The following is a 10,736-nucleotide window of genomic DNA, read 5'->3' as shown; positions in this document are numbered from 1 at the left end:
CTCTATAGTTTTTATGAATTATTATTATTATTTTCTCTTAAGTATTAAAAATGTGTTTTTATTAATAAATATTAAGAAAATAATTTAAAAATTCCTGGTGATAAATTTGGTATATTCGTAATGTTATTCTAAAAATTCAACAAAAAATAACTGAATAAATTATTTTTATTGGTATGTATGATTAGGTTAAAAATATAGTATATGTTTTTTTGAATAAACATATTATTGGTGTGGAGTACACTCATTTTGCCAATGACTAGTCTCGATCGAAAAATTTGGTTGATTACGTCCATTGAAAATAAACTATATGTTTGAGGCAATTGATTAAATTTATAATTTTTTTCTCTCTAAAAGAATAAGTTTGATTATTGAAACTAATGTTTTTTAATAACTTAGGTTATGTTTCAATAATTTTTCTTTGCTTTTCAGCCATATATACTCTTCCTTATTTAGAAGCTACTTTTTTTCATCCGCTCGAAATTAATTATCTTAAAATTACTTTTTAACTATTTTTCTCTTAAAAGATAAAATCAATTTTAAATATAAAAAGTTCTGCCAACGTGGTAGTTTATTTCAAGATTGCTAAAGAAGTTTTTATAGTTTTAAAGAAAGATAGTAAAATGCTATCTTTACCAGAGGTAGTATTAACATAACCGAAAAATTCTAATAAAAGTTAAATAACTAATCCAATCTATTTTTCCGACAATTTCCCAGGGAATGTTAAACCAATCGAGAATCCATATTAAAGATGTTCACACATAATATAACAAGTAGAAAAAGTTGAACTTAGTTATTCTTTTAAGCTTCATGTTTGAGCTAAGCCACTGCAAGAGCTTCACTCAGTAGTACAAAGAAAATTCCGAATAGGAAGAATAAAAATGAAAATTACAACAATATGAAAATATTAAATTATTTTAATATTAATATCTTCTATCAAAGCATTCTTATTAAAGTAACAATACAGTTTAAAAAAAAATAAAAAATAAAAATCATTGTCCTTATTCATTTGAAGTTCAGAGATGCAGCCTAAAGCTTATAAATAACACACGTTGGTAAGCATTATACAAAGCAAACATATCGTGTTGCAGAAAAAAAAACAATAACCTTAACTAGTTAAAAAGCTTCCGCAAAATCTCATCAACCATGGTTCTGCCGTTAATTTTTGCAGGACTATTAGCAGCATCACAAGCTGCTGTAGGTACTGCAGCAATTGTGGGTCTTGCACAGAACCACAAGAAACAAAACGATGTGTTATACTTTGAATCTTTTTTATCTTATCTGTATTTGTGCAGTATGTTATATGTATTATATAACATACATAACCTTCGTGTTTACTTACATATTATCTTCTCTTGCCTATGTCCATCAAAGGAAAGCAGAAGAAGTAATGGAGCGTAGTAAGCGAGAGAGACGCAAAACTTGCAAGTTAATCTAAGTGCAATATGTTATTCTACATCTATAATTTCTGTAACTCTGGAGTTTTATTAATGAATTAGAGAATTATCTCTATTGAGTAATCTATATTGTATCTCAATCTTGTAGGGAATGATAAGGTTGGATTTACAACTTTTAAAAATAACCTTTATAGTATGAAGGATTTAGAAAGATGTTTTCACATTTTATAATTTCTGAAATATGTGAAGAAGAGTTGTGTATTTTCTAATGAAAGTCAATCCATTATCATTAAGGTGGGACAGGTCAATCTGACGGGTTATAACAGAACGAATTAGCATCTCTTTCTTTACTTTTTATACTTTTCAAGAAAAAATTTATGTTTTTAAATTAAAATTAGTCATAATCAATATTTTATATAAAACTTTATTTACATTAATTTTTTTATATATTATTTAACTCAACCTTAGATATTTATTTAACCAACCTAACCCAATCTATTTTTAACGAGTCAATAAAAGGTCATTGATCCGTTTTGTTTTGTCATATCTACGTTCTTGTTAAAAAAAATCATTACAAATTTAACATCTTACAAACAATTTGTAGAAAGATTGATTTACTTGTTTATCACTTATATTTACTGCATATCGGGGAGACGTATTTTAGAGTGTTGAGATAAGTAACATAAGTTTTAAAGGAATGGTAGGATTCAAATTGGACTATAGTTGCCCACTTACACAACATATCTTGATAGAATTGAGAGTTATGGTACATCGTGATAGATCAAGAAACAACAAAAAAATATTTAGATTATTTGTGGAGGTTGAGTATAGGTGCCAACAATGTGTTAGTTAAGATAGCTTAAACAATTTTTAGAAGACTTGAATGTGAGACATTCAAAAGTTATGAAATTATATTTTGATAGTCAATCAACCTTGTGCATTACTAAAAATATAACTTTTTCACGAAAAAAACAAAACATAAAAATATCAGTTGTCATTTTGTTTGAGATGAGGTGACTTAAGAGGCGATTTATTTGTTATATATATTGAAAACAAGAAAAATGGTCACAACAGAAACGTAGACGGAATGAGATAAGTTAATTTTCAATTCATCACTACAATAAATAAAAAAATACTGAATAAACTAAATTTAACAGCCATCCAAAATTGAACAACTTGGGAGTTTTGTATTCGTTATCACACCCTTCGTCATTTAATTAAATGCAAGTTTAAACTATAATCAAGTTGTTTCAACTGAAAAAAAAAATTAATGTGTTGAAGCCCAAATTATTTACTAATGAGTAGTTTTAACAAAATCATTTTCTAATTAGACTATACTTCCATCTTAGTTGAGTTGGATTAGTTTAACACTAAATCTAAGAACAATCTGTGAGTGGAACAAAACAAATACAAGAGAACCATGAAAAAAAAAACTTTTGGTGGGTGCCACCAAATTGAAAAGTGGATGATAGAAGCATAACAAAATGATTAATGATGAAATGGAAATTGGAATAAGAAGAGCAGAAGTTGATGTGCAAGTGGGAGACGAGTTTGCTATGTTCTTCCAAGTGAGAGTCAGGCTTTGCGGCACTTCCAATTTGGCATCTATCAACTTTTGGTACTACAAAAAAACACTTCTAAAGAAAACAATATTAGTTCAAGATAAGATTAGTGTTTACATAAATTAAAATTTTAAAAATATTAAAGAAGCTATAGGAGATATTTTCTATAAATTAATTTTAATTTATAAAAAAATATTTCATGTTTTGTTTTAATTTTTCTCTTCTAAAAGTATTAATTTGAGGATAAGATGAAATTTCTAACACTGATTCTCACTTATGATGTAAAAAAAAACATACATAATATATAATTCATACAATTATGTATATCATAATAATAATTATGATTCTCACATTATATTTTATTATAATAATAAACATACGTGAGAATGCTTATCTTATTTGAATATTTTCTTTAATTTCATTTTCTTAATCTTTTGTAATTCTATTCTTTCTTTCTTTTCACATTCTACTTTTATGGTTAACCGTGATTTCTCGATTAGAATAAATTTTCATTAATATCATAATATATATAAAACTTCTCACGTTAGCAAATAGATTTTTTATTTTATTAAATTATATTCAGGTTTAAAATCTATTTTATATAAATCATATTATAAAATCAATTTATATAATTTTCTAAGATATGGTTGCATTGACTTTGTTTCTCAGCTTCTTAGCTTTATCTTCGATATAGCGTGTCTCGCTCGTAGTGAAGTAAGTTACTGAGAAACTTCTTCAAACTTTTCTGCATTTCTATAGAATGTTATAGTCCGTTTTCCAGAGGCACTGTGCAGAGAGTTTTTTGTTTTGACTTTTAGTTTGATAGCTGGTAGTTTCATGCATTCAAAGTAGATTTGCAGCATTTTGTTTTTGAATCTCTTGTTGTGGGTTGCACTTCCAATTTTTATCCATCTTTGTTCTGAACATAGAGAAGTTGTTGAAAGTTTTTTTATGAAAGAAATTCTATATATTGAGCAGACAAAACAAGCTCTCCATTGCACCAACACATATCTTATATTAGCACTGAATCATAAAATAATAGAAAATCCACAAGAAACAAATGAAAGCTTTGAATAATACTTGGTGTATTGCGAATAATAAAAATGGTAAAAGAAGTATTCGGCGCGCATCAGCATCACATGGTAAAGTCATAAAAGTACCTCTGACTAACAAAAAAAATGACATCAACCTTCCAAATGACAGATAGAGAAAATGATGACTAGAAAAAAATGTGTTGGTTTGAATATTATTTTGGTCACGTGCGAGAGAAAGTAAAAGAAAGCAGGAGAAAAAGAAATGAGTGAGAGGAGGAAAAGGAAAAAGTCCATCTTCCACGCTAGGTTTTTTGGTAGCTACCAAGTGGTAGGTAGATGGTATAAAAGGAGGAGTGTGTTGAATATGAACCTGTTTTGGCAATACAAATGAATAGGTAATCATAGAGTTGGACTTGTAGACAAGAACAACTTTGGTTTAAGCATGGTTGATAAGAATGTGTTAGAGCTGAACCTTGGTTTAGGTCACAACAACTTTGGTGGTGATGCACATGTAGGGCAGTCACCAAGGCAGAGGTGCCCACCACCATTTCTGTTGAAGACCTATGATTTGTTGGAGGAAGGTGAAGGTGAAGATATCACCAAAATTGTGTCTTGGAATGCAGAAGGAACTTCCTTTGTTGTGTGGTCTCCTGCTGAATTCTCTGAGCTCACCTTGCCTAGATACTTCAAGCACAACAACTTCTCTAGCTTCATTCGCCAATTGAACACATATGTAAGTACCTTCATTCATCTTGTCACAGCAATTCTCATGAGGAAAACATCATTATTTCTTTCAACTATATATTGTCATATCTTTACTTACAAAGTTATATATCTCATCCTTTCTGCATCTAACTCATGCATCAACTAGTTTCAATCAGTTTTAGCAGATTTTTTTTTCAAAATTTGGTTACTGTTTTGTTTCCTTTTTCTTGGTTAAAAATGGGGATGGTAGAGGAGAATGATGGTTGGTTTATTTTTTATTAGGAGGAAGTATCGTAGTTAAACAAAAGAATGAAAGCATCTGCATTAAAATGAAGGTGAAGTCAATGTGTAGAATGGTGGTCAAATCTGATATTTTTAACTAAAAGTCAAAATAGTCATACCATACTTTTGGTGCTTCACTTGGATTAGAGCACACTTAATTTGAAAATCAACAAAATATTGCTTATGGTCAACGACTAAGTGCTGTACATTACATTAAACAATAACTCATGACGAGGAAATAATATTTTTATGTTTCAACGTCTGCTGCTTCTACGTAGTCTAGTACCAATTTACTTTCAATCATAATAATATAATTTAGGTATCTAAAACAAAATACTTCAAAACTGTAGTCTTCGCCTCGAAATAAAAAAGAAATGGGTGCGTTTGTATTATTAATAAGTGAATTTTAAGGTAAATTTAATTTATAAAATAAAGTTTACATTCGCTCAGTGGCTTATATATTATGAAAGTTTTCATCACTAGTTTGACATAAAATTTTCAATACATACTTCTCATGTCGATGTTATCAACTTATCTATGAGACTATAGATTTATAGGTGATCCAAAAGTAATTCAATAACCTGATAATTCGAACAAACTCTCTTTAAGATAAATCTAAATGACTTTGATATCATGTTAAGATTAAGATAAATCTAAATGACTTTGATATCATGTTAAGAAGAGAATTTTAAGTATAACTTTATCTTATAAAATTTGCATCCGTTTATATAAATTTTTATTATAATAGTATATTTTTATTATAATAGAAGAAATTGTTGATATATTAGGTGGTTTGGTTTGGTGTGTGGTGTTTTTCTGAATTTTGAAAACTATACAAAACAGGGATTTAAGAAAATGTCATCGAAAAGATGGGAATTCAAGCACGAGAAATTTCAGAGGGGTTGCAGGCAGATGCTAGGTGAAATCACAAGGAAAAAGTGCGAGCCAAGTGTTTTTCCTGCATACCTCAAGTCTTCTTCTGAGGAAAATGCATCGAGTTCTACAGAAGAAAACAATCAGCAACTACTTATGGAGGAGAACAAGAACCTTAAGAAGGAGAGATTAGAGCTTCAAATGCAGATTGATGAATGCAAAGCACTTGAAATGAAGTTGTTGGCATGCCTCTCTCAGTTTATGGATACCCACCAAACTAAACTTAGGAAACTCTGTTAATTCATGCTTATTATAGGTGTTTAAGTTCTCCTTAATAATATTTCTTTTACTTTACCTTTCTCTTCCACTCTTCTTCACTATCTCAACAACACCATCACTTCATTCAAATACAGTTTAAGTCTTAATCTAATTAACCAACACATTAATCACTTCCCATTCTTCTTTTGAGAGAAAAAAATGGAAGAAAAAAACCTAATCCATAACAATATATATGAAAACCTGGCGTGAGAATTCATAAGCATACAAATATAAATATATATATATATATATATATATATATATATATATATTTATTTCTAAATTCATCACATTAAAAATTATATACAACTAATAGTCAAATATATTTTTTTTATAAAAATATATTAGAAACCAACAATTCTAAAATTAATCATATATGTGAGAAGTAATCACTGAAAAAAATAGTTGTAAACAATAATATCTTGCAAGAAAACTAAAACTACAAGTACAAGTACGGAAAAGGGAAGAAATAAAAAAGAAAAACAAAGTTTATTTCCAATTTTATTTAAATTTTTAATTTTGGTACTCTTACTCTGTATTAAATTGAAGATATTCCTCCTTTTTAAGTGAATTATTTTTTAATACTTCTATAATTTTGATTACTCTTAGCAATCTTGACTCGCAATATCAAGATTACCCTAATATTTTTAGCAGTGATCAAGCTTATACTAAGACTTATAGCAATGATTAAGATATCCTCAAAAAGGGAAAAAATTCAATCATTTTAAATTATCATCTCACAATCTAACTTTTTTTCTTCAACTTAAATCTCTCAATTAAATTTTAACTTTTAAATAAAATGTCAATAATTAAGAAAACGTATACTTAACTTTATATATTTTCGTTTTAAATCTAAACAATATTTTATGTGTTAGATAAATATTCTCTTCTAATCAAATTTTGTTGTGAGTGTTACTGTCTCCCATAAATGTCAAAACTCCAAAAAAAAATTATTTCCTTCCTAGCCTATGAGTTTCCAAAAAAGTGTCCTCCTACCTACAATTTTAATGGAACAGGTAAGAAACTTGCTGAATTAGCATCTTCACCAGCACCAAACTGAGGCTATCAACAGGTAGTATGCAATACATAATCTCATTATCCGTTTGAATTCCAAAGGTTTTCAAAATTTTCCACCGGACAGAAAAACTAACATTAAGAATCACTGACGAAAGTATATAAAAGATTTAAAATTTTCGACGGGCCAGATAACTATGAAATCAATGACGACAGTATATAGAAGTAATAATCTAGATTGTTACAATGTTATCAAACACAAACTCCTGACAAAATCGCCATGTATGATTGTCAATCACACTTGTTCTAAGTACACACAACCAGAATGGAATCATAATAATCCCTACTCAGATAAAGTCGACTTCAGCTCCCCATTATTTTTCAGCTCCATCACAATGTCGTGACCACCTATCAGCTCACTTTTGTAGTAGAGCTGAGGAAAGGTTGGCCAATTTGAGTATACCTTCAATCCCTGTCTCACATCGTCATCACTCAATATATCAAAAAACCCAAAACTCAAGCCCTCCTGTCGAAGGGCATCAACAACTCTGGAACTAAACCCACATCTTGGTACATCCGGGGTACCCTTCATGAAGAGCATCACAGGGGATGAGGCAATCAATCTCTTCAGTCGATCTTGAATGGTCTCTGCAGGAATAATCCCTTTCTCACGTAAAGTTTTCTGAAGTTCTCCGCTTTTTTGCATCTCCAACACAATGTCTGATCCCCCAATAAGGTCTCCCTTGATATACAGCTGAGGATAACTGGACCAGTTTGAATAAACCTTAAGCCCTTGACGGACTTCTTCATCGGTAAGAATGTCAAAGCTGTCAAAGGGCACACTCTCTTGCTGGAGAATTTCAACTACCTTCCTGCTGAAACCACACTTTGGTTCATCTGGTTTTCCCTTCATAAACAGCATAACTGCATTAGAATTTATCAGGCTTTCCACTCGAGAGGATAAGGCTGAACTCAAATTAGTAGATTTAGAAATGCCACCTTTGGCATCTCCTGATTCTTTTTCTTTTGCTTCATCAGTGGTATCAATTCCTTGATCTTTAAAAACTTCTCGCAACTCCCCGTTCTCATGCATAGCAACTGCTATGTCACACCCACCAAGAAGCTCACCTTTACAGTAAAGCTGAGGAAATGTTGGCCAATTTGAAAACTTCTTCAAGCCTTCACGAAGCTCTGAATCTGACATGACATCAAAACTTCCAAACTTGACTTTTTCTTCCTTCAACACATCAACAACTTTCCTGCTAAATTTACATTTTGGCTCTTCAGGGGTTCCTTTCATGAAAAGGAAAACAGGATGAGAATCAACAAGCTGCTGCAATCGCTTCCTAAGGGGACCACTAAGCCCTGGTTGAACTACATTTTTCTCCTTTGAAGAATCATTTTCCTTAGCTAATTCTTTCACTGCTTCAAGAACGGCAGATCCTGCAGCCATCCCAAGACTCGCAGGAGAAGCAGCTTCTCCAGGGTTAATTGACCCTGCAATTTTAGCAACCTTATTGGCTAAGCTTGAGGGATCAGCTCCCTCCAATGTATCAAAGGTCTTGCCATCCTGAAGAAAAAGAACTTCTAAGCAACTATTAAAATCACACAAAGAAGGTAAGAATGATTTTAAATCTCAAATAGCGGACTGGATACCATAGTATTATAATTGAAAGAAACAAAGGTACTCATTTCATTTGTCTACATGATGACATATTCAAACTGGATCTTAATAACAAACCTTAAAAGAACTATATACAACACATAACTCCAATAAATTATAATTTGAGCTTCAGTTAAGTACTTAAATGCAATTGTTAACTATACACAGAGTCTCTTAAGATAAACTAGTTTAACCGTAGACTAATATGTAAAAAAAAACCCTCTTGTCAGAGTATCCATAATCTGATTATTTAAATCATACAAAAATATTTTTAGCTTAAGGAAAAACTTATTTCATTTTTCCCTATCACATCAAACTAATCACACCCTTTCCATAGAAAATGCACCTAAAAAGAACAGCATCATAAGCTATCAAATCAAAGATACATAATTTCCACAAAGCCACTCTTCCATTTAGTTCAGAATAAATACCAACTAAGCCCCAAAAATTTACTGGGAAGGCAGACACTTAGATAGCAACACCAATAACATCACACATAGCAACTAGAACAAAATAAACCCATCAAAAAAGTAGTTCTAAACCATAAACACAGTTTCCCTTGTGAAAGAAGACATTATAACTGATAACAATACCTTGAAAAAGACAAAGAAAGGAACGGCAGAGACGGAGTAAGCCTCGGATATCTCAGGTTGCTCTTCGGCTTCAACCTGCAAAACATGGTATAGATGTGAAAAAAAAGGGAAGCCGAAGAGGAAAAGAAGAGAAGTTGAGAATGAAAAGTTACCCTTAAGAAATGGGCTTTGGGGAAATCAGTGGACAAGTGAGTGAAGAGTTGGTCCATGTGCTTAGAAGCTTCGCACCACGACGCCCAAAAGTGGAGGATAACCGGAGAGCCACCAGCCACCACCGCATCAACCTCCCCCTTAGACTTCACGTCTTTCACCGATCCACCCATTCTGATTCGATCTCACAAACCCTACAAACCCTAATCGAAGCCCTGTTTGCAGATCAACACAATGCAATGTTCTGCGTGTCAAAATTGAAAAATTACTAAATAAGATAAACTAGCCTACGCTTTTGGGGTTTATTGATTCTTGGACACGTGGCTGTGTGATAGTGACGCGTCTGAAAAGTAATTGAATTCCGCATCCCCACAGAGCCCAGTCTCTCAGGCCCAGAAACTTTTATCAATTTGGCCCGCTATGTTCTCATATTTATCCCGTGACTGTTTCTTTCTGCACTTCCATCATTTCTTCAGCCACCTCCATAGATTTTGAAATTTCTAAAATTAGAACTTCAATAAAAAAATAAAAATAAAAGCTACATTTTATACTATGTATTACTAAATCCAGAATCTATTTAACCTCTAACAATACTGTATTACATAATTTGAAATTTATTTAAAAAAATAAACTTTCAGGATTACACTATTCAAACAAGTAGTTGGAAGCTTGAGATTCATCTACAATAGCAGGCCTGACATAAGCTATGTATTTGGATTAATAAACAGATTTATGTGTAATCCAAGAATCTCTCATATGCCAGCAGCAAAGCACATTTTGAGGTATCTTAAGGAGACAACAGAGTCCGACTTACTGTTTCCAGTAAGCTCGGATGAATTAGAAAACTGTTTGGAGGCTTGCAGTGATTCAGAATGGTGTGATAATAAAGGGGAAGGAATAACACTTATGGATATTTTTTTCAAATATCTAAAAGCACCAATTTCTTGGTGTTTTAAGAAGCAAACTATAGTTGCTGTCTCATCTTGTGAGGCGGAGTATATAGCAGAGGCTGCTTATTAATGTGTTTGGCTTGAGTTTGTGCAACTTTGCGTGAACAACCAATCAACCATCAACCTTGCAAATAATCCATTCTCACATGGGAGGAGTAAACCCACATACCAAGTTCCATTTTTTAAGAGAACAAGTTG

The 10,736-nt window shown here is 31.5% G+C and overlaps 2 protein-coding genes across 2 annotated transcripts; one reads left to right on the top strand and one right to left on the bottom strand.

The window, feature by feature from the left end:
- Positions 1-4,365: 4,365 nt before the first annotated feature.
- LOC137812033 (heat stress transcription factor B-2a) lies at positions 4,366-6,204 on the top strand. The gene is made up of 2 exons (XM_068613909.2): positions 4,366-4,723; positions 5,821-6,204. Exons 1-2 carry the CDS (start codon positions 4,433-4,435, stop codon positions 6,148-6,150), a joined length of 621 nt encoding a protein of 206 aa, XP_068470010.1. The 5' UTR covers positions 4,366-4,432; the 3' UTR covers positions 6,151-6,204.
- Positions 6,205-7,378: 1,174 nt separating this feature from the next.
- GRXS17 (thioredoxin family protein) lies at positions 7,379-9,995 on the bottom strand. Its single transcript, XM_068613911.2, has 3 exons — positions 9,591-9,995; positions 9,439-9,513; positions 7,379-8,752 (listed from the first exon to the last, which is right to left on the bottom strand). Exons 1-3 carry the CDS (start codon positions 9,759-9,761, stop codon positions 7,526-7,528), a joined length of 1,473 nt encoding a protein of 490 aa, XP_068470012.1. The 5' UTR covers positions 9,762-9,995; the 3' UTR covers positions 7,379-7,525.
- Positions 9,996-10,736: the final 741 nt, after the last annotated feature.

This window comes from Phaseolus vulgaris, chromosome 2 (genome assembly GCF_051622355.1).
Source record: "Phaseolus vulgaris cultivar YP4 chromosome 2, ASM5162235v1, whole genome shotgun sequence".
In the NCBI taxonomy this organism is placed as follows: domain Eukaryota; kingdom Viridiplantae; phylum Streptophyta; class Magnoliopsida; order Fabales; family Fabaceae; genus Phaseolus; species Phaseolus vulgaris.
The sequence above is the reverse complement of the archived record's forward strand: the minus strand, read 5'-3'. Positions and strand labels throughout refer to the sequence as shown.